Here is a 25,303-nt window from a genome sequence, read left to right as displayed (position 1 = left end):
TGACCATTAGGGGGCAGTGACACACTGTTTTACCATTTTGCACTACTGTTTTGGTAGATAATTGAAACTTCAGGTGTTTTTCCAACTCACACCAATGCACAGATCTTAGACAGGTAAAAAAAAAAAAAACTACACAAAAAAAAAGGGAGTCCACATTTAGCGAAACAAAACCTGAAACTGCTAGGAATGCTCGGCTGATGACATGATGTACTGTTTTTTCAGGATTTCTTACATTAGGGTGTTCATTAACCCTCTCAACCCTCCTTAGAATAGATTTTATTGTATTCATGTGTTTGAGCTCAACACAGTTCATCTGATGGACTGTGTGTTGTGGACGGTGATGGGTATTTCTATGGATGACTCACACAGTGTATCTGTGGGAGGCAGAACAATAATGTCCCTGTCTTTTTTTCAGTTTTTCTGTTATCAATTATTTTTTTTCTGTCATCAATTATTAATTACGTTTTTGCATTAAAGTGTTCCATGTCTTTGCATGTTTTCTGTTTGTGTATGTTTAAAACGGTCATGTTCATATCTGTTTGCATGTTTTGTTGTTGTTGTTGTTTGTTTTGAATTTATTGGCAGATGCTTAGTATGACTAAGATCTTATTAAATCTTTAAAAAATAGTCATGTTATTGCACAGTGAAGCTACTGTAGTATATACATACACACGTACACACACACGCACGCACACACACACACACACACACACACACATACATATATATATATATATATATATATATATATATATATATATATATATATATATATATATATATATATATAATTAAATAAATAATCATTTATACACACACACAACATATTATATTCATAACAAATCAAATTATTGGATAACGTACAGTATATGTCCAGTGTTTTACATGTATTTGTCTTTGTTTGAATGTTTTTCCATGCTTTTATGATAATTTTTTTGTTTGTTTGTCATTTTTCGAATGCCTCTTTTGTTGTCTTTTATTTCGGTTGTCATGCTGCCCTTATGTTCACTTATTTATTTTTGTATTTTTTATTTTTAGGGTCAAAGAAGATGCAAAGTCTCAGCCAGTCCAGTAAGTAACACTTCAGTCAGGCCTAGATGGAATCTGTGGACTTTTTCCCACATTTTCCCACAGAAGCTGCAGAATACTCTCATTGGCAAGTCAAATCATAATCCGATCAGCCAAATCATTTAGTAAACAAACAATAAAGGGGCAGAACTTTGTTGGCCGCTCAAATTCTGCAGTTTTTGTCCATGTGCAGATTCTGTGTGGGCCTGATCTTAGCTAGAGATCTCAAGGCTTTGACATTCCCGCCTGGCTGGTTAGTGGGCTGTGCGTTTACTGTGGCTTCCTCTGTGATTGGTGGCTCTTTTCCCCTCCTCTCTCGAGTGATTGGCTGGCTGCAGTCTGTCATAGCTCTATCCAAAAAGCTTTTTTGGCAGCTTCATCCACATATAGGCTGGATGCATCAGTCCTGCTTTATTTTGCTTGTTCGTCGATTCTGTGAGTTCACATGGACACTGTCTGATCTCTTTCTCTGTATCTGTGGATACACAACTGTATCCCGGGCTGATGGATGCAAAATTCATTTCACTCGCTCTGGCTTCTTTGCTTCCGTCTCCAGCTGACTGTGCCTCCTCTTCTGTTTTTCCATCAGTTTTCTATCTTCTCTTTCTTTTTTTCTTCTTACTCTTTCTACTCTTCTTACTTAGTCACATATGGCCAGAATTTTCAGAAAGTCCATTTAGTTTTTCTCAAAGCCAAGAAAAACTTAGACTGGAAGAGTACCAATCACAGTACAATGTAAAACAGTAAAACTGTATTCTGATTTCTGGGCATGAAGCCAGCCAATGAGATTTGAGCTTGCCAGACTGAGAAAGTGACCAGTGTTGTGTGCAGTATGCATGAGCTTGTCAGTGGGCTGAGACTAGTCTGTCCCTCTCTCTCTGTCTGTTTTTCTCTCTATCCCAGTAGTTTTTGTAGCTGTACATGTGTGTTTCTTATGTATGTAGCTTCACTGCAGTTGTCATGATGATATTGGCGCGTGTGTTAAATGGAATTAGGCTTGTTGACCGGTTTTTGAGTTGCGCTGTCTGCTTGTTCATACAGGTGGTTTCCCTTTAGCGGAATCACTGATCTGGTTAATAATGTTCTCCAGCCCCAGACAAAGTCCCAAAACCAACTGCAAACAGAGCCTCCAAAGGAGCCAGAGACGTAAGTAAGACTGAATGGAGTCATCTTTGCCCTTAACACTCAAAACGCTGTATCGCCCAGACAAACCTTGAATTATGTTGCATTTCTGATGATATGACGATATGACTCCCCTTTCACTTAATCTGACAATTAATAAACGGTCAAAAAAGGCTATCAGTTCACAAAAATGTTTAATAAATTACACATATAAATTTGCTGGTAACACTTTACAATAAGATTGAATCTGTTAGCATTAATCAATGCATTAGACATTCTGAAATAACTATTTTTCTAACAGCATTTGTTTATCATTATTTTTAATACAATTTTTAGATAGATGTGCTAATTCATGCTCATTCACTATTTTGTTAAATTTAATGTTTTGTATGTAAATATTTTTTATTGCCTTATTTTATGTTTGTATAAAACGGTCATAAAATAAAATGATGAATAAAATATGAAATGTACACACAATATGAAAGAATATATCCATGTTTATTCATAATAATAAATGTTTGTTTATAAAAATAATGTAGATATTATTATATGTAGGAATTAATAAAATATTATTTGTTTGTTTCATTAACTCATGTTAACACATTTAATCTTTTTGAAAACTCAAAGTCCTCAAATGAAGACAAATTAAAGGCATTACGTTATAGTGGAAAATTGCTAAAAACAAATTGCTCAGATCGTAAAAATTAGTTTCAGTATGGGTCAGTGGGCATGAGAAATTTTGCTGTTATTTTTATGATGTTATATAAATTATGTTGTTTTTATTATGTGAAATTGAATTAATTATTCTAAGTTAATGTGATAAATTGACAGACCCTATTTATTATCACAAATATTAGCTACTACGGGCATGTTTCGCTCATTATGGCCCATCAGCTTGATTTGATTACGAGAGCTGCATTAGAGAACAGCATTAAGCATGGGTTTTGTGTTACACGAGAAGTCGACTACAAATTTGTAAGTAGCTTAAACAGGTAAAGCGCAGGTCTTCAGGTGGCCATGGTGTCACTCATAAAGGGAGGGCGTATCAGTGTACTGGCTCGTGTTTCTTTGACTTCTCTGTCTGCTGTGTGTCAGACGAGACGTGAAGAATGGTGTATGATTATATTATGGGTTATGCGTCTCTGGAGATGAACGGTGCTGTGGTCTCCAGCTGTCTGTAATGCTACCTGAGCCAGCGCACCTGCCGGACCTCTGGAGCTCCTCCAGCCTTCCCATCATCCACCCTGACTGCTGTCTGGAGCCCGGGTGAATATGGGAGCATAGATGCTAGGTTTAATGTAAAATGTGTCCTGGTTTACTCTGTTCCAAACACATATGATCGGATCTTTTTTCTGGCAGGCGATTGACTCGTGACACAGACTAAAATCTAATATTGCATTAGCTGAAGAACGTCTGTCGTGTATCTGAGAGGGGAGCGAGGGTCAGACAGTGAGTGGTACTGTGTATCCACATGTCTGGAGGGTAAGAGGGCAGAGGGGTTGGTGAAAGCAGACCTGCTCATTGGTGTGATTTGATCCTAGAGGGGTGAAAGGTCACTGACTTTTCTGGTGGGGTCCAGGTTGACAGGTTTGACCGGTTAGCTTCAGAAAGTTAGTACTTGCTGGTCAGACGACAGCTTTTTTATTTATGGCTAGTGAAAAAATTATATATATATATAAATGTAACACTAACTGTCAAAAGTTTTTGAACAGTAAGAGTTTTAAGAAACACACGTTTTTTAAAGAAGTCTCTTCTGCACACTAAGCCTGCATTCATTTGATCCAGCAAAGTACAGCAAAAACTGTAAAAAATTAAGAAGTATTTTGCTATTTAAAATAATTTATTATAATTTTCAATTTTAATACATTTTAACATGTAATTTATTCCTATGATTTAAAAACAAGATTTTTAACATAATTACTCCAGTCACATGATCCTTCAGAAATCAATAAAAAATAAATTATATATATATATATATATATATATATATATGTGTGTGTGTGTGTGTGTGTGTGTGTGTGTGTGTGTGTGTGTGTTAAAAACAGCTGAATATAATTTTCAGGTTTCTTTGATGAATAGAAAGTCCAGAAGAACAGCATTTATCTGAAATATAAATATTTTGTTACATTATAAATGTCTTTATCATCACCTTTGATCAATTGTAAGCATCCTTGTTAAATGAAACTATTCATTTCTATAAATTCTACTGACTCTAAGCTTTTGAACGGTATAGTATATAATGTTACAAAAGCTTTTTATTTCAGATAAATGCTGATCTTTGGATTTTTCTAGTCATCAAAGAATCCTATATATATATATATATATATATATATATATATATATATATATATATATATATATATATATATATACATATATATATATATATATATATATATATATAGAGAGAGAGAGAGAGAGAGAGAGAGAGAGAGAGAGAGAGAGAGAGAGAGCTTTCTCCAGGTATTACACAATATATATATATGTGAATCAAACAATGTTTGACTTTTCTTTTTTTTTTTTGTTTATCAGTTGAACTAATAAAAGTTCAGTGCTCATTAACTTTACAAGACACAAAATCCTTTGCATTAAGCATTCAAACTCTCCTGTCAGAGCTAGTGTTTAGTGTGAGATTGTGCTCAAGTTTGAGTTTGGTGGGAGGTGGCCAGGTGAATTCTGGGTAACACCCAGGCGTTCTGCTGTAGTAAATAGATCAGCGTGTTCAATAATTCAGCTTGCTAATGAATGTTGCAGGGGCAGATGTGGGACCAAACCTCTAATCGACAGCTTATGGCGTTAACCCCCAGTGTTTGGTTTCCACGGCTACGGTTGATTGACAGGGGACATACAAAATGCATGTGTGTCATGCATGCCTTCATCTAGCGTTTCAGGGTCTGTCTCAAGCCTTTGACCCCCTCTGCTCTCTTACGGTAATGAGAGGGTGCATGATTAAACACCACCCTTATATAAAGACGCTCAAGGTGATCTGCCTGCTCAAGATCAAGTTGATATTTATTTGAATGCATTGATAAATGATCAGGTTTTGTAGCTGTAACCATGGGCAACCCTGTCATGTCCACATCTGTGTCAGTTTTACAGTCTATATGAGGTGAATTACATGAGGTTGACGTGTTATCTTTGCATGGATTCAGCCAAAAATAGTCTCAAGGCTGCACGTGATGCTGTGATTGCTGATGAAGTGGGCTGAAGAAAGTTCTTATCACTGTTGAGTGTCCGTCTGACATCTCCTGCTGAGTTTAATCAGAGCTAGTGCTTACTGACAACCAGCAAAACATAGTCAAAAGCCATTATTGTTGATTCTGTGCATGTTTAAAGTGAATGTGGGTTTCATTTCAGAACAATGGTTTTGAGTTTTAAGGATTTATTCTAAAACATTTTAAAATATTGTATGTAATTTTAACACACACACACACACACACATACACACACACACCCACACACACACACACACATATATATATATATATATATATATATATATATATATCTATATCTATATCTATCTATCTATCTATCTATCTATCTATCTATCTATCTATCTATCTATCTATCTATCTATCTATCTATCTAAATGCATTTATTGATCAAAAATATAGTAAAAACTTTATTGTTATAAAATATTATTACAATTTAAAATAACTGTTTTCTAGTCTAATAGATTTTAAAATGTAGTTTATTTAGCAGAATTCTCAGTGTCAGTAATCCAGTCTTAACTGTTGCTTTTAGAAATCATTCCAATATGCTGATTTGGTTCAAAACAAAACTATTGTGGAGTTGAAAAAAGTTTTTATTGTTTTTTAGGAAAACTGTGATGCACTTTTTCAGAATTCTTTGAAACGAACGTTCAAAAGAACAACATTTATTTAAAAGAGAAATATTTTACAACATTTTAAACAACTATCTCTTGATCAATTTACTGCATTCTTACTGATTAAAAATGAATTTCTTTCAAAAAATGTTGGAGATCAACAGTTGATGACATGGAGAGCAAATGGGGACTTTGTTAGTCTTCATATTCATTTTATGGCTGAATTCTATTACTAAGCAATTGTTTTGTAGTTTATTTTTAAAAGGTTTTTAGCATAATTAACCGAGAAAAGTTCATATTTGAAGTCTAATGAGCAGTCTCTGAGCAGTAAAATTTTCATTTTGGTTATAACCTGTGACAATACCCCAGAGTCCAGTTTCTGAAGTGCATTATTAACGTATAATATTTAAACTTCTGACATGTTTTCTTGCTGTGTTCTGAATGGCTGTGTTCTGTTCCCTGCAGGAAATTGCACCAGCAATTTGAAATGTATAAGGAGCAGGTGAAGAAGATGGGGGACGAGGCACCGAGCACCCAGGAGCAGAAGAGTGAAGCCCCCACCTGCGGAATCTGCCATAAAACCAAGTTTGCCGACGGCTGTGGCCACCTCTGTTCTTATTGCCAAACCAAGTTCTGCGCTCGCTGTGGAGGAAGAGTTTCACTGCGCTCTAACAAGGTACAGCCGTAATGCTCCTCAGATCACACAGACGTTTATACACAAACACTGACTTCAGCTGGACATCAAAACTTGTCTTTCCTGTGATGATGGCAGAATAAAAAATTGAATACGGTGCAGTATGCATTGCATGCTGCCTACTATTTTTGAAATAACTTACAAAGTGAGAAATATTGCAAAAGGTAGTACACCATGTTGTTGTCGCATAACTAATAGTGTCTGTTTAGCATCTTTTAAAGAAATATGGTTCTTTTGCACTTTTAAACCTCTAAAGCCTAACATTGGAAATAATAATCAGAAAAATCTTTTGAAATGGAACATTTAGACAAAGATATACAAGTAGATATATAAATTTATAGATCATAAGACATATAAATGCTTAGTTTTATGATCAAAGCTTTGTAGTTGTAATGGGGTTAAACATATAATACAGTACAATGCAATGAGGATAAAAAGATAAATGTTTCTCAAAAGCCTGATGTATCATATTTGATTAATTTGTTTATAAAATGTCTCTATATGTGAATATTTTTTTTGTTAAATGCTTTTAATGTGCTAAAAAAGTATAAACTACTAATCAGATGACAGAAGCCATAATAAATTGTGTGCAACAATTCTCAGCAAAATTTTTTGATCATGTTGGTAGAGTATTTTAATGCATTGTGAATCAAATATGATACAGTATAGGGATAATAGGGTTAGTCCAGTAATGAGTAAAATGTCTAAACCTTTGGCAATCCAATCAAACAACAAGCTAAAATTATATTAAGTGCTATGCATTGTATTGTTGGATACAGTATTCATGTATTGTCCTTTGATTTTATACTGCACCAAAAAATATACATACTGTGCTTAGTTTGCATGTACTGCAAAAAATAGGGTGCATATTATGCCATTCTAAGCATGTTTGATGTTTGAAATGTGATAGTGAGATGCTATTTATATATGCATATTTAAATATTTAAGTAGCTGAACTTATTTATCCTTTTTAATGTGAATTTCCGTACAGAAGTCATTCAACTCATTGTAACACATTTGGTCTTCTTTGTTATTTCCTGCTGCTGCTCGCTGAGGGTTGAGCAGATAATGCGATGACCACAAGAGGGCGATACACCCTCTGTTTTTTCCCCATCACCCGCTGGCCCAGGGCGATGGATGTATCAGGCCAGAAACTGCTTATCTAACCTTTTGATGTCTCTCTCCCAGTACAGTCTTAGTGCTTTTAAATGACTTTGCTCCGAGTGATAAGCGGCGATGTGATTGGCTGCAGTAGTACATGAACATCTCTTTATGTGCGTCTGAATGTCACTCACACTTGTTCTCCCCTCTTCTTTTCTCCCTTGTCTTTCTCTCTTGCTTTTCCTCCCCTGTGGAATCGCAACAGGAGGATAAAGTGGTCAGCACCCTTTTTCTTGTCTATGCTTTGATATTTCGCTTAGATGATTGCACACCTCCATTAAAGGTGCTGTAAGCGTTTATTTTATTTATTTCTTGGAGAAGCACGTATAAAATGAGCCTCAGAAATATCTCACAGGTAGTTAGGACATTTAAGACTCCTTTTTAAGGCAGTCAGAAACAATCTCTCTCCGGATGCTCTTCAAACCTTTGAAGGACCTTGTCAGTTTTTCAGGGATAACAGGATGATATTTTGGCATTAGTTTATATCTCTTTTACTTATTTTTTTTATTTTTATATTTGATATATTTGTATGCATTTTTTAAACAAATTATTGGGTAATTCATGCACTTTTTATTAATTTAAAAAAACTATTGTCATTTTACATTAAAATGTACATGCATTTTGAAAATTTATTAAGATTAATGAATGGAACATTTATCTATATAATTAGATTAAAGATTTATTGTTACTTGCATTAATCAAATCACTTCTTATGCATTTTTTCTTTTTCAAATAGGCCTATATACTATTAACAGTTTCTGCAATGATGGCAAAATGGTTGGAGTTATCAGAATGGCTGAAATCGCTTACAGAACCTGTGCTAAATGAGAAATGGTTGTGATATTGCTATAATCAACTTGATGACATTTCATCACCCCTCATTTCAACATCAGCACCTTTTCATATTAAAGTAGGAAAACCCCGATAATAGCTTTATAATAAATGAGAAATAGCTTTGTGAATTCTTTCATTTTTGTTGTGGTTGTGATTGAATAGTGACAGTTTGAACAATAGCAACAAAAATATCACCATATTATTGCAACTTGGTAAGAATAAAAAATTTTTTTTGACTTAAATGATTAAGTCTTCATTTTTATTATATATAATTTCTTTTTCTTTTCTTTTTTTACAATTGATTCCAACAATGGCATTTCAACAGCATCAAATTTACATTTTTCTTAAATACCCTGCTCCTCAGATGTCTCTTACGAGGAGGAAAAAAAATCTAAATTTAATATTTAGCAAGAAAATAAAGGTTATTCATTGCTGTGTTGTGTCCGGATAAAATAAAAAAGTATCTTAAAATATTTTAAAATATATACAATTCTATTTTCCATAAAGAAAAATGAAGGCTATACATTACTTTAACATGATCAAATGTATAAATATTCAATTCCGTTTTCAATATGAAGACTATTCATTGATATAATGTGTCCTGATGTATATATAAGAAAAATTATAAAGTTGTTTTCCATAAGAAAATGTAAGGTTACTCATTACCACAACATGTCCAGATATCAATATAGGAAATATAAAATTATAAAAGGAAATCACAAACTGAACGATTGGTTGAACTAATCCTATTACATTTGAAAAATAAAAGAGTTTAAAATGTGTCAATTATTTTTCTCAGTGCCACTACGCTCAACAGGGCAGCCCTTGTTTGGATAGCTTGCAGCACTGGTAGAGTTTGTCGTTTTCATGTTTCTTTCTTTTACCTCCGTTGTCTGAGTGTTAGATGTGTGTCTGATCTTGTTTGTCTAGTCTGTAGTTCTGTTTCCTTATGTTTTCCGGTATCTCATCAGTAGTATGAGTGCCCAGTGCCCGGCAGAGGATTGAATTGCTGGTTAGTTCTTGATGACTGGATTTTGTTTCTCCCCTCTGTGGTTTACACCATTAAGGGTTTGAATGGAGACAGTACTTCTCTGAACCCTGGAGACCGTTTTACATAGAAATATCTTTATCTAAAGCTAGAAGTTGTTGTTGATGCTCAAAAAACAACTGAAGGCTGTTTGTGCTTGTTTCAATCTTATCAGCTGGTGCAAAGTGATTTGACAGCTTTTGATATTTTTATATGAATATAAAACATCATTTACAAAATGTTGGATATTTTATATTTGAAACACATTTATTGATGGCCTTGTCACAACACCGAAACCATTAAAACTGTTTTCATTCATTTAAATAAAGCTGAAATAAAACAAATATAAATAATGGATGTTGATTTGGCAACTCTCTGAAATAAAATACAGTATGAGTTTAATTTGAAGCACTGTAATTATAAAAATTGGCATAAACGCTAAATTAGAAATATTAAAAACTGACAAAAGTATAATGAATAAAAAATAACAAATGTAAGTTTCAATAAAAATCTAAAAATAAAAGCTTATTCAAAATATTAATACGTTTAAAGAAATAAGTAATACTGAAATAACATTGTATATCATTTTGATCAGTCTGTAAAACTGAAACCGATGTAAAATTTTGCTGTAAGTGGCAGTAAAGGTAAACCTCTGATGTTGTTTCCCCTCTTCATCATGATGATTTTTGATGGATACTTAGTGAACGTGCAGACATTGCCTCATGTTTTTCACCAGAGCTGGACTCCGCTGTGCTATCGTGTTCCAGTGTGTGATGTCCGACAGCTCCCATCGCCGCACGAGACACTGGGACCTGTAAATATTGATGCTGTCTCGAACAGGATCTCTTTCACCACAGCTGTCAGTGTTTGGGGAAGAGAAGAAAATGCTGATGGAAAAAAGAGCCTTTTAGCGTTTCACTGACACTAAAGCTAGTGGCTGGATCTACGTTTAGTTTCTTTAATGATTTGTGCAAGATTTAAAAGAATAGTTAACCCCAAATTAATTCTTGTATGGTTTACTCATTCACATGTCATTTCAAACCTGTGGAACACAAAACAAATAATCTTTTCCATCATGCATTTCTTTTTAGTACAGTAACAGTTATTGTCACCATGATTAGCAGGCTCTCAAAGCTCAAAACAAAACCAAGCAGCAAACAAACATCACCATAAAACATTTTAGAAGTGTAGTCTACATGGCCTGTCACAAATACGCAGTTTTTACAGCATTTTTGGTCAAATAAAGTTTCAAAAACATAAAAAAATGGTGCCATTCTCAAACAGTATTATATGTGTAATGTTGCAATGATGGGTTTTCAGTGTATAAACTTAAGTTTTAGAATATTCCTCAGGCAAAAGCTGTCAAAATGGATTTAGATTTCTCGGAATAACACACATGCAAGTCATTAAAGCTGCAGTAGGTAACTTTTGTAAAAATATATTTTTTACATATTTGTTAAACCTGTCATTATGTCCTGACAGTAGAATATGAGACAGATAATCTGTGAAAAAATCAAGCTCCTCTGGCTCCTCCCAGTGGTCCTATTGCCATTTGCAGGAATACTATCGCTCCCGGTAAGAAACAACCAATCAGAGCTGCGGTCCGTAACTTTGTTTGTGTTCAAAATGTAGAAAAATGTATATAATAAGCGAGTACACCATGAATCCATTTTCCAAACCGTGTTTTTAGCTTGTCCTGAATCACTAGGGTGCACCTATAATGCACCCTAGTGTTTATATTCGGACTATTTTAGATTGCTTCGGGGATACCGCGGCGGAGTAATCCAGTACCTTTGTGATTCTTCATAGACATAAACAGAGAGAAGTAGTTCCGGCTATGATGTTCAAGGTCCATAAAAAGTATGAAAAGTCTTCGTCGGAAAACTCCATCTGCCACCAGACGTGCAATCTGGGATATATGAAGTGACGAGAACACTTATCGTTAGCAAAGAAAACTAAAATAATGACTTCATTCAATAATTCCTTTGTCAACGGTCTCCTCTGTTTAACTCCATATCACCATGCTGCGTGTGCTCTTCCCTGTCTTCCGCGCTACAAGGATGTGCTGTATCTGTGGGAAGTCATGGCCTAGTGGTTAGTGTTTGACTCCTAACCCCACGGTTGTGGGTTCGAGTCTCGGGCCAGCAATACCACGACTGAGGGGCCCTTGAGCAAGACCAAACTGCTCTCTTGGTGCTGCAGCATAAATGATGAACACTGCTCCGGGTGTGTGTTCATGGTTTGAGTGTGTTCACTGCTGTGTGTGTGTGGACTTTAGATGGGTTAAGTGCAAAGCACAGATTCTGAGTATGGGTCATCATACTTGGCTGTATGTCACGGCACTTTCATCTACTTGCATTTAGCTTTGATTTGAAATAATACAGCGCATCCTTGTGGCGCGGAGGAAATGGAAGAGCACACGCAGGTGATAAGGAGTGCAGATTGCACGTCTGATGGCAGATAGAGTATTTTTCATAGCTTTTATGGATCTTGACACTGTTATTTACTTGCCAATTTACGGGACAGTCTCAAGCCTCCAGGATTTCATCCAAAATATCTTAAATTATGTTCTGAAGACAAATAGATCTTTTTACAGGTTAGGAACGTCATGGGGTTAAGCGATTAATGACATCATTTTAATTTTGGGGTGGAGTAACCCTTTAACTACATTTTTGACTACATCTGTGGGGTTTTATGGTGAAAAGTTTGTCTATTGTCTCTAACAACAAAAATATTTTATTTAAACCCATGAGAGTACAGATCCTATTGTGATTAATAGTGTAAAAATCACTTTTTAAATCATTATCAGATTTTGACATTGATTTTGCATACATAATATCTGATGCACATCATTGACTTAACATTTTCTGATGTTGAAGTTAGTGTTTCTGTCTTCATCAGTGTCCTTTAAAGAGAGTTAGTGAGTGTTGTGCATGGGTAATGAGTCAGACTCAGCCCCGGTGGAGCTGCGCGCTCACATGCATCAGTAACGAGACCCGTGTTAGTGATGCTCGGTGGCAAAAACATGATTACGTGCCGCTCCGATTGCTCTATATCATCTACCTCCATGAGTCCATACTAATTTTGACGACTTGGATCGATCTCAGGATTAACCTGCTTTGCTTTTTTCCTGCAAAATCTTAACTGAAGCACAATCTTGACAGCAGAAGGAGCATTTGATCCCCAACTCTGAAAGGTCACCCTTTACGCAGGACATTGGCATTCGAATTCAGTTATTGAACATCAGTTTTATCCAGTTGGATCAAACAAACGCAGCAGACATGGGTAAGCATGGGTACAGTGATTAGCATTAAGCTTTTATTGTATTATTGAGATTCAGGCAATGGAAAAAAGCTGCATAATGTTATTTGGGAAACTGTTTGTCGTTAATAGAACAAATCTAGGAAATAAGAACACAGTGATTCACTATCACCTTTTTAAATTAGAGCTTAATATTTATGGATCTCTTAATGTAAACAGAAGCTTGAATTATAAATTCTTATTGGACCTTAATTAGCTCAATATTTCAGCTTATATAGAGGTATGTTTCGTTAATGTGACATGTAGAGGACTGAGCTGCATACAGTATGTTCTGTTCCTCTTAGAGATCTGTCTATTTTTGATTCTGTCGCTGCATAATTAACACTTTGTTTAACAGGACCTTTTTAAGCTGAGAGAAAATAAAACCTATGAATATGCATCCAGACTATTACAAGCTGCTGGGCTCTAAATATAGAAGCGCATTAAATATTCATGTTCCACCTGCAGGCTGTGTTTTAGCTGGTGAGTGATAACGCTTCCCTCATCATGAACTTCCTCAGGTTTATCAAAAATCTGTCAAATATTCAGCATCCCAGGACATCCTCGCCGGTAATGCCGTCTGATAGAGTCATATACACGTTTCATATTGATGTTTATGTTTAACAGACAGTACCTCACAAAGGTAGTCAGATGCTTAATCAAATCTCGTGCATCAAAACTTGCATTGATTAAAAAAAATTTTTTTAATTAATTCATAAATAAAAAAAATGATTGTGAGCATTATTGGCTATTATATATATATTGTTTTTGCTCTTTTGATTTTGGGGTGAAACATGACCTGGACATATTCTTGACAGGCTTCATATGAGATTCACCCAGAAAGGTCCCCTGCCATTTGACACCAATGACAGCTCACTCCGCACTTTATCAATTTTTCACCGCACACATCTTTTTGGTTGTCTATCGCTGACTGACCAAACATGCATCACAATAACTCACATCCATCTGCGGTACGTCTCAGAGCCGTTTGGAGTGCAATTGCTCACTGTGATCTTATCAAAAAGCACTTGAAAGATGCGACCTTTTCACTTGATAGAACAGCTCATACACAACTTTTCAAGTTTCATAACAGTTATTGGTTTTTAATACATTGTAGGCTCTTTTGTTTGGATATTACAGGAAAAATTCTGTCATCATTTGTTATTGCGAGGCTCACTGTCTTCTGAAGAGCTGCTCTTTCCATAAAATCAAAGTGAATGAACACTGACAAAAAAGCACTTGAGTAGTTCATACAGTGCAATTTGTTATATTTGTGTTATATTACCAGCTATATAAGGAACAGACCTTCAGTTTGTTTTGGAATAGTGTAGAATAATTTGAACTTTGCAGTTCATTACTTCTGTGAGACGCATTATTTTTGGGAGCTGTTGTGGCATTATGTATTCAGGCTGGATGGATGAGAGCATGTGTGTGCGGGTGAGACTCTGAGCATGTTTAATTACCTCCAGCAAACTGGAATTCAGCTTTGATGCCAACCACCTGCTAAGTGCATTTTTGCCGGGCAGATAACAAGGTCAGCCTACCGTGCCCTCAGTGTTGGTGGGACTTCAGGAGTATTGAAAGCAGAAGATTTGAGAGGTTGTAAAGACCTGAGTACACCAATAATAGTGAAGCATGATGCAGAAATCACCAAACACCTACCGCCATTACCCCCCTGCCCCACATCTGCAGGGATGATGTATTTTTGTAGGCCGACCAAGAAGTTAGCATCACCCTGGTTCCGTCGCCAAAACTCTTTGGGATTTTTCCATTGGCTCTTGAATTAATACAGAAAATAAGCTCTCTGATTCGTACACATTTTGATATCATTTAATACAACTTTTGGAGTCTAAATACAATCGGCAATAGTAAAAAGATAAAAGTAGACAGACTAACTAGTCATTACTTTAACGTCATCACCATTAAGCTTCTGGCTACTCTTCAACCCACAGACTGAAAATACAACCGGCAGCAACAGTATAAAAGTAGCCCAATTCTGCAGGAAATCCGTGGACTTGGCAACACTTCAAGGGTTGCGTTACATGTGTTTTTTTATGTCCAAATAAAACATGAAAATATGTGTTTGTGTTTACCACAGACCTTATTTCAAGCACTTAACCCATTCAAAAACCCAGGACAATGAAACCAGAACACACTAAAAGTCATTGGGTGGCTCTGCCCCCAAATATTAATACTATTGGTTGAGCCTGAACTTTGCATTGTTCATTTCCTCTCACATGAATTTGAACAGTCTTGTTTGTCAGCAGCACCAGCATCACCTTTTCTGAACCTGTTTGTTGTGGGACCTGCGCATAAGGTTCTGGACAAATATCCCATTATTCACTCTGTCTTTGGCTTCACAGACATGACTCATTTAAGACTACAAATCGCTTCTCCCACAACAGCAAGTTTTCATCCATCACATTTGGGGTCTCGTGTTCTTCTGTGATTCTAACTTCCTGTTTTCTCAACGTCAGGTGATGTGGGTATGCAACCTGTGCCGAAAACAACAAGAAATCCTCACCAAGTCAGGGGCCTGGTTCTTCAGCGGCCCGGGGGGTGCCCTGCCCTCGGGTGCGAGTGACCCTCGCAGACGCCACGAAGAGGCTCCGCAGGAAAAGAAGGCCAAACTTCAGGAAGCCCCACTGCTGTACCAGGGGCCTCCAGGGGACCGCAGCCGAGCTCCAGGACTCCCGCGCCAGGCGTCCCTCAACAACGACTCCAGTCTGAAGCCCAACGACCCTCTGAGCAACAGGTGAGAGGTAGTTTGTAGTTACTGGGTTGTTACTAAGTGCGAGAATGTTCTGGATGTTTTCTAATACATTCTTAAATGGTTGGTAGGGTATTCTTATGGTTGGTGGCCTTAATGATTGCTACAGTGTTGCTAGGCAGTTGCGTTGCTAAGAAGTTGCTAAGGTGTTCTAGGTGGTTGTTAGGATGGTGGTTGTTACGGTTTTTAGATAGTTGCATTGATTGTTTGGCTAGATTCTATAATGTTACTATGGAATGATTAATATATAATTTCAGATATATTTATTAGTAGTTCAAATTTAAGTCTGAAATTGAACTGAAAATGTAATTAGTTCATTTTACATTCATTTTAATTTAAACTATTCCACTTCAGTAGAAACTATTTCACTTCATTGGAAAAAGTTATGTGAACTCAACTAGTTATAATAAAGGGTTAGTTCACCCAAAAATGAAATGATGTCATTAATGACTCACCCTCATGTCGTTCCAAACCCGTAAGACCTCCGTTCATCCTCGGAACACTGCAGTGACGCTGCTGATGTGTTATCTTTGTTATTGGGTGCCAGAAAACACGTCAGCAGAATCGTGAATGCACTCACAACAGACCCGGAAGAGAAGACAATGCTGAATAAAGTCTTAATTTTTGGACAAAAATGTATTTTCGATGCTTCAAAAAATTCTACTAACCCTTTAAGGCATCCGAGGTATACATACTTTCTTCTTTATAATTTTCATCTCTTTCTTTATAATGGCAGTGTTTGGGTGTTTTCATTCAACAGTCCAAAAGATGTCCAGTAAAGTGAATCCAACCATAATAACCAGTTCCTCGCATACATACTTTCTGCATGGGTCCGGGGGTGAATAAAGGCCTCGTGCAGCGAATCAATGCATTTTTTAAAGAAAAATATCTGTATTTAAAACATTACAAGCAGTTTTCTCTAACATCCGCTGACATGACCTGGGTGTGAGTAAATTATCAGGATATTTTCATTCTGGAGGTGAAATAAACATTTAAGTATTAGTAAAATTAAATACCTGAGTGAAGTTTAATTGTAATTTAGGAAATATTGTTTTATTGAACCCTTTGGCTTTTATGGTACATGTATGAAAGGTATCCGGTTTAAACCACACATGCATACATGGACCATGTGAAACTGAAGCTAGGATAACAACAGCTGGAGTGCACAATGCATTCGTTCAGGTTCCATCTGTTTTTCCTTCGATTACCATTGCTAATTTGGCGCTAAACACGCTAGACAGGTAAATAACAGTCTGTAATTTATGATGGAACCTGCTTTTGAACAAATGCAGGGAGTCATAACACATTTATCAAACATTAAGCCCCTAATGTTCAGGGAGATTCTAATTCAGTGTGAGTAGTGCGTGCTATTCCATCAATTACCACACGGAGGCAGTGTCTCTCTGAGCCCTTATATCATATTCTCTCTATCTTTTGCTGGGATGGCCATGTCATGGGGTCAAAGGTCAGTCCTAGAGAGATGTCTCTGTAGAAACAGATGCCTGCTCCCTTGAATCCATGGCGACTGCTGTGTGTTGGTTTGATTTTCCGTTCCTGAATACCTGCAGGAGAGGAATGTTGGGCTGTGTGCCACAGGGATGGGGCTGATCTCACCTGGCGTGTGTGTGTGTGTGTGTGTTTTGCGTCTGTGTTGTGTTGATGTGAGCATATTTGAATTACAAATGTGGAAATTGCGTGTTTAGACTTAGTCTTTTAGTTTATGGATGTACAGTATAAGCGAGTTCTGTCATCAAGTAATTGTTGGTCTGTCTACATGTGGTTTATTGTTTTTAAGACAGTGAGTCAAGTTAAAAATGTACCTTAAATTCCCTTCAGTGTTTACACTATCATTCAAATGTTTGAGGCTAGTGTAATTTTTCTTTATTAATTAATTAATTAATTTACTTGTTTGTTTTAATATAAAAAAAAGTATCTTATGCTCATTTATTTGACCAAAAATCCTGTTTATTTAACCCTAACTTTTGAAGTTTATCAATTTGTGTTTTAACTGCGACTCAATCCCTTGTCCTTTGCAAAACTTGCTCAAAACCATATATATATATATTTAAAATGTTTACCCATCCCTAGCTTCTTTACCTGGCAGATGTCCGTGAATGGTTCAGGACAGCAGGTGAGCTATAAGCTGCTTTCACGGATGCAGTCTGACATTTTCTGTAGAACAAATTGTGCGCCTCTCTGCATGTATAAATGTATAAAAAGCTACTCTAAAACAGTGCTGTTCTTTTCGATCAGATCGGTCTGTATGCCGTCTTCTGTAATTAAAACTTTAAATGCTCATTTGCACTTTCTGTCTGGTATAACGTTACCGCCAAAAGGTTAGATGTTAAAAATGTGCCTGCCACATGGCAGCGAGGCAGTGTCAGATTTGTTAAGTGTTGTGTAACAGAGAGCGGTTCTAACTTTACACAAATAGGCTACAGTATTTTCGAAAGTAAGCAGTTGCTTTCAACATTTATGTCATATGAGGAATTTTGTCTCAATAAATGCTTTGCTAATTACTTGTTGTTACTAACTGGCAAAATTTTTCTTACAAACATGTACAAGACACGCTTCTCAAGACATCAATTGAATTATGGAAGTGTGTCTTTGCCACTAAAAAAAAAGAAGAAAAAAATATATAAAAAAAGATGTGAGAAACTTCCAATTTTGACTTTTTTTCTGCAATTCAGATTTTTTTCTCACATTTGCGTTTATAAACTCACAATTATGAGAAAAAGCTCAGAATTTATTTCTCACAATCACGTGTTATAAGTCCAATTATGAGGAATAAAAGATGTCTATTTTCTTACAGTATAAACCCGCAATTGGGAAAAAAAAAAAATTTGAATTGTGAGATAATAATTGAGATTGAGATTACTTTTTAAGATTTTTTTTATTTTTTATTTCAGTGGTTGGAACAACCTTCCATAGAAATGATCTTCCACTGAAGAAATTGAAGTTCTTAAGTTCTAAAATCCATGGGTTAAACCGTAAAAACAGTTGCAAAACTTATAAAGGGTTGCAAAGCTCATATAAAATGAATAGAAAATAAAACGGCTCATGTTATATTTAGTTTGACCTCCCAAGGATGTCAATTAACATTTTATGAAGGTTAAGCGCTTTGAGTGTCTGTGCTGAAAAATAATAAATAGACTTTTTTTATTTTATTTTTTACGATTTCAGGCTCTACTTCTGTTTATGGAATGTGTCAGCGTTGTTTTAGGGTTAACTGCTGCCAAAGTAGATAAGAACGGCCTGACCATTCACCAGGAGAATGTGTTAAATAGTTTGATGCCCAGGAATAGAGCTCAGGAAATCACTGAAAAGAACTTCCATTAATCTTAAAGAATGTTTAAATTAACTCTGATTCTCCTCTCCTGAAAAAGTGCTGACAGCCTATTTATATCCTGAAATAATGTGAGAACAGCCTAATTTGTCTTGGTCTCGGAGGTGTCATTGGAGCGAATGCAAGTGTGGGTGAAACTGCTAGATGAAACAATAATAATTACACTGGGATTTGGATTTAATTACAGCTGTTATGTTTCTCTGGGTATAGCCGGTTTTTGTGTGTTTGTATCTCCTCCCCCTCCATCTATAAAACCCACTAGTGTTTTCATTGGAGCTAGATGCATATAGTGTTATATGTGTGCCTCGATCCTAAGTGAGTAATTGTACGTTTTGAGCACAGAGAACTATATTTTGCAAGCACATTACATTATATTTTGAACAGAAATTAACAATCGCAAATTTTTTTAAAAAAAAATCCGTTTGTGCAAAGAAAAAACGATTCCGTGCTCAATAAATGTATTTGCTTGTTTGCTATTATCCATATTAACGTGCAGTAATAACCCCTCTCACGCAGTTTACTCAGGTGCTCTCTCTCACAAACTTATTCTCTGCGCTCCTGTCAAGTCCCTCTCTCTGTCTCTCTCTCTCTCAACCTCTTAATTCTGTGCGCGCTCAACTCTTGACACACGCTCGCTCAACTAACAACAGCGCTACAAGTGTGCCACAAAATCAACCAATCGGAAAATTAAAGGTCAATTGTGATTGGCTGTTGGTCTCCAATCAAATCGCTAGTAGAACCAAAGCCCGTCTGGTCTGTGTACGTTTTGATCATTTCATTTCCTATTTGGAATTCAAAAAAAACAACAACAACAACAACAAAAAAACATTTCATTTCAAAAATCTTTACATTCTTTGCATGTGATTTATCAAAACATAGTACATCTTAAAATATACAGCTCATGAAAAGTAAATGTTCCAGATGGACAAACATTAAACCAGTGTTAATAAAAAATATCTTAAAATAAATTTGGAGGTAGGTTGAAAAAGCCAGCATGGGAAGTTTTAAGTAGTTGTACAGCTTGAAGTGTGAAGTTTATTCTTGCACACAGATATGGCATATTCATGGCAGTACACATGAAATTCATGTATATATTTGTCATTTAAACTACTGTAAACAGAAATCCAAACCCGTAAGTCCTCTGTTTATCTTTGGAACACAGTTTAAGATATTTTAGATTTAGTCCGAGAGCTCTCAGTCCCTCCATTGAAGCTGTGTGTACGGTATACTGTCCATGTCCAGAAAGGTAAGAAAAACATCATCAAAGTAGTCCATGTGACATCAGAGGGACAGTTAGAATTCGTTGAAGCATTGAAAATACATTTTGGTCCAAAAATAGCAAAAACTACGACTTATTCAGCATTGTCTTCTCTTCCGTGTCTGTTGTGAGAGAGTTCAAAACAAAGCAGTCTGTGATATCCGGTTTGCGAAAGAATCATTCGATGTAACCGGATCTTCTTGAACCAGTTCACCAAATCGAACTGAATCATTTTAAACGGTCCGTGTCTCCAATACGCATTAATCCACAAATGACTTAAGCTGTTAACTTTTTTAATGTGGCTGACACTCCCTCTGAGTTCAAACAAACCAATATCCCGGAGTAATTCATTTACTCAAACAGTACACCGACTGAACTGCTGTGAAGAGAGAACTGAAGATGAACACCATTAATATGGATGATAGCAAACAAGAAAATACATTTATCGAGCACAGAATTGTTTTTTCTTTTCTCAAACGATTTTTTTTTTTTTTTTTTGTAATGTGCTTGCAAAATATAGTTCTCTGTGCTCAAAAAACTTACAATTACTCACTCAGAATTTAGGCACACATATAACGTCATAGATGCAACGTGACACCTAAGTTGAACCACAGACAACAGAAGTTATTTTAGTGTTGAAATTAGTTCGAAAAAATGCATGAGTCATTTTTAGGGTTGAGAGAGCTGATCTTCTATTGTCACAGCAGGTACTGCACTGTAGACAGACATGAATATTGTGTCGTTTGTTCAAGGGGTCAGCACAAGTTTCACTTTAAGTATGATGCAATCAGGTTTCATGCTCTCGGTTTAGCGCTGTGGTATCTGATGTTGTTATATGGAGGTTTTGTCTTGAGAGACTTATTAAGAGAATGAAAGATGCACCTGCAGGAATTCAATATCAGCATTCTGATCTCACACCTGCCTGCTCTCTAGACCATTCAACACTAATGATTTAAATGCACTAATGATTTAAATCTCTAAACAACTGGTCCAGTTGAACTTTAGCAAGGGCATCTATCTATATATATATCTATCTAGCTATCTTTATATTTATATACTGTACATTCACCGGCCACTTTATTAGGTACACCTGTTCAATTGCTTGGTAACACAAACTGCTAATCAACCAATCACATAGCAGCAACTCAATGCATTTAAGCATTAAGAGATGATTGAAAGGCAACAGTAACTCAAATAACCACTCATTACAACCAAGGTATGCAGAATACCATCTCTGAACAAACAACACATTGAACCCTGAAGCAGATGGACTACAGAAGTAGAAGACCACACCGGTTGACACTTCTGTCAGCTAAGAACTGGAAACAGAGGCTACAATTCACACAGGCTCACTAAAATTGGACAATAAAAGAAGGAAAAACGTTGTCTGGTCTGACAAGTCTTGATTTCTGCTGCGACATTCAGATGTTATGGGTCAGAATTTAGTTTCAGATGGTAGGGTCAGAATTTGGTGAGAAGAACATGAAAGCATGGATCCATCCTGCCTTGTCTCAACGGTTCAGGCTGGTGGTGGTGTAATGGTGTGGGGGATATTTTCTTGGCACACTTTGGGCCCCTTATTACCAACTGAGCATATTTTAAACGCCAAAGCCTACCTGAGTATTGCTGCTGACCATGTCCATCTCTTTATGACTACAGTGCACACATCTTCTGATGGCTACTTCCAGCAGGATAATGCACCATGTCACAAAGCTCAAATCATCTCAGACTTGTTTTTTGAACATGACAATGAGTTCACTTGTCATGGCCAGTGAGTGTGTGTGTGTGTGCATATATATATATATATATATATATATATATATATATATATATATATATATATATATATATATATATATATATATATTATGACAACTAACTGTTAGAAGAAAGGGATCATTGGGGTTCTATATAGAACCATAGGGTTCTTTACTCAACTCCAAAGAACCTTTTATCCTAAAAAGGTTCTATAATGACAAGAATCTTGAATTTTGTGATCATTCACATGCATTCGTAAATGCATTTGAATACACCGAATAATGCAGTGAAAGAACGCACTCAAAATGCACATGCGCACTAGTATGACTTCATCATGTAACTTTACATTAGCCTAGATGCATGCACTTTTTAGGCACAATTTGTTTAGTTTTTGAATATACTTGATACTGTTAAAAGGCACATCATTAAAACAAAAAATATGAGTTCACATTTCACACCTAAACAAGCGTGGAAAACGTAATTATAACTAGCTACTTAATTAGTTAAAAATGCCTATCCATATACAGCTATGATTTGCTATCCCCAAACTGACTCAAATGTTTCGCGAACCCGCTTTGAACTCCCGAACAGACTCAAATGATTTGCGAACCCGCTTCGAACTCCCGAACTGATTCAAATGATTCGCAATCCTCAAACTGACTCAAATGATTCGCGATCCCGCTACGAACTCCCGAACAGACTCAAATGATTCGCGAACCTGCTACGAACTCCCGAACTGATTCAAATGATTCGCGATCCTCAAACTGACTCAAATGATTCGCGATCCCGCTACGAACTCCCGAACTGACTCAAATGATTCGCGATCCCGCTCCAACTACCAAACTGGAGTCAGATGACTCAAATGATTCGCGATCCCGCTACGAACTCCCGAACTGCTTCAAATGATTTGCGATCCCCAAACTGACTCAAATGATTCGCGATCCCGCTACGAACTCCCGAACTGATTCAAATGATTCGCGATCCCCAAATTGACTCAAATGATTCGCGATCCCGCTACGAACTCCCGAACTTATTAAAATGATTCGCGATCCCCAAATTGACTCAAATGATTCGCGATCCCGCTCCGAACTCCCGAACTGACTCAAATGATTCGCGATCCCGCTACGAACTCTCGAACTGACTCAAATGATTCACGAACCCTAAGAAGTTAACAACTTCTTTAACTTGAGCAACGCTGCTAATACACATACATTTGTTAATAAAGTAAATAAAACGAAAACATGAATGTTTTAATGCTAGCCTACGGAATAAAAATAAACGATCCATTCGAAAGTCTCTGCTCATCATGACAGGACCTGGATCAGTGAGCTGCGTCTCGGGCCGATGACGTCACTTCCAGGGAGGCATGTTGTACACACCCCTGTCCATTGATTCCGCCCCCACGTCAAAACAGTGCCACCATAAGAGTGACGTGCAGAAAAGTGAAGCGCAAAGGAAAAATGGTATCGCAAGCTCAAACTAGACTGACACGCAAAATAAAAGCAGCGTTGCAAATAAATTAATAGATATGACCATGGAAAATATGTATTGCAAAATCATCGCTTTCGCGCTGTTTCATTTGTTTTGCAATTCTTAATTTTTGTTTGCAAAAAGCAAATGTATTTTCTTCAATACTTTAAATAAAATGTTTTAAATTAGTTTTTGTTTTTATTGTTTTTGTATATTTTAAACAAGGTAAATCTCTGATTTATTAAAATAAAAAGTCACATACATGGACATTTCTGGGCTAACCCCTGGATCTCCACTCACCCTAGAACCACCCCTGTATAAATATATATATATATATATATATATATATATATAGAGAGAGAGAGAGAGAGAGAGAGAGAGAGAGAGAGAGAGAGAAAGAGAGATTTTTTCATAATTACCTTAGATTGTTCTGTCTACCTATGATTCTATCATTCTATTGTTCTATTTATTCATCATTCTATCTGTATATCTCTATGTACTATTCACTTTTTGCTGTCAATTTATCCACCATCTATAGTTATTTTTTTCAAAAGAAAAAAAAGCCATTGTTCTGTATTTTACCAAAAAAAAAAAAAAAACATTAATTGCCTGTTTAAAATAAAATTGTTCTATTCTATTCTGTTCTGTTCTATTATATACTGAAAAGGAATAATGTACAGTACGTCCATGTACAGTAAGCACACTACACAGTCTTGATTTTACACTGTAGGTTACATAATCCTGCTAATGGCTTTAACGTGTCTCTCATAATAGAATGTAATTTCTAAGGGCCCTGCTATGCTTTTTTATGCATATAGAACTTTTTTTTTTATTAGGTCAGAATGCATGTTAAAAAGGCCTCTTTTTCCTTGTGTCCTTAGGGCAGTGCACTCCACAAGAGAGCGTTTTCTGTTCTTCTAGCGCCCTTATTCCTTCAGGTCATCAAGTATCCACACACAATAGTTGTCTTTTAGTGCAGAGCATCTCTCTCCACAGAAAACCCTTAATGATGTGGGAGAAAGAAAGCTCCCTCCTCCTCACGCCACATGCGCTGTGATGCTGCTAGAGGTTGTGTAGTGCTGCTCTGGTGCTCCTGAGAGCGGATGGCTGCTAGATGGAAGAGAGAACCCTGAGCCTTGGCTCTCTTGAATCCTGCGTTTGCAAGGATGTTTATCGCGATGACTTGTGGATAAATAAAGGCGGGAGGGATCTCCGGTGCGTTTAGGAAAACGCAGCGCGTTCGCTTTCTCTATAAGTTCGGATCATAATGACCGGGAGAGTCGGTGTCGGACCGCTCTCCTCTTCCAAACGCACTCTTCACCGGGATCAGAACACATCGGGAAGTTGAATCGTGTTTATGTTGCGCTGGAGATGCGGCGCGTCCGGAGCGAGGAGCGCTGGAGGAGTTTCGTCTGAGGGAAAGAGGGAATATACGCAGGAAAACGAAGAGGAAGAGGGAAAATGCAGTTTGAGACATTGCGTCAGTTCTGTAGCTCGGTTTTATCTCATTTTAATGGGGCTTTCACGCCGCCGCAGAACATTCTGCAGACGGAGCTCCTGGAACAGGCGCTTAGCACCATCGGGTGAGTTTGTGACACATCACAAGTCACTATATTGGCATTTGCTGAAGCAAACAGCAGTGCTTCCGAAGCACGAATAGATAGAA

The 25,303-nt window shown here is 36.6% G+C and overlaps 1 protein-coding gene across 20 annotated transcripts in view; it reads left to right on the top strand.

The window, feature by feature from the left end:
• The window catches only part of LOC127975014 (regulating synaptic membrane exocytosis protein 2), a 144,930-nt gene that overhangs the window by 18,855 nt on the left and 100,772 nt on the right, over nt 1-25,303 (top strand). For 15 of the 20 annotated variants that reach the window (XM_052578741.1, XM_052578726.1, XM_052578724.1 and 12 more), the window contains exons 3-4: nt 6,485-6,695; nt 15,513-15,790. In XM_052578741.1, the coding sequence (XP_052434701.1) occupies nt 6,485-6,695; nt 15,513-15,790 (489 nt within the window). Of the gene's footprint in view, nt 1-6,484; nt 6,696-15,512; nt 15,791-24,717; nt 25,221-25,303 lie in introns of those variants that run through there. The other 5 variants (XM_052578739.1, XM_052578743.1, XM_052578744.1 and 2 more) reach the window with 3 other exon arrangements.

The sequence above is a fragment of the Carassius gibelio genome, chromosome B16 (assembly GCF_023724105.1).
Source record: "Carassius gibelio isolate Cgi1373 ecotype wild population from Czech Republic chromosome B16, carGib1.2-hapl.c, whole genome shotgun sequence".
Taxonomy (NCBI): Eukaryota; Metazoa; Chordata; class Actinopteri; order Cypriniformes; family Cyprinidae; genus Carassius; species Carassius gibelio.
The sequence above is the reverse complement of the archived record's forward strand: the minus strand, read 5'-3'. Positions and strand labels throughout refer to the sequence as shown.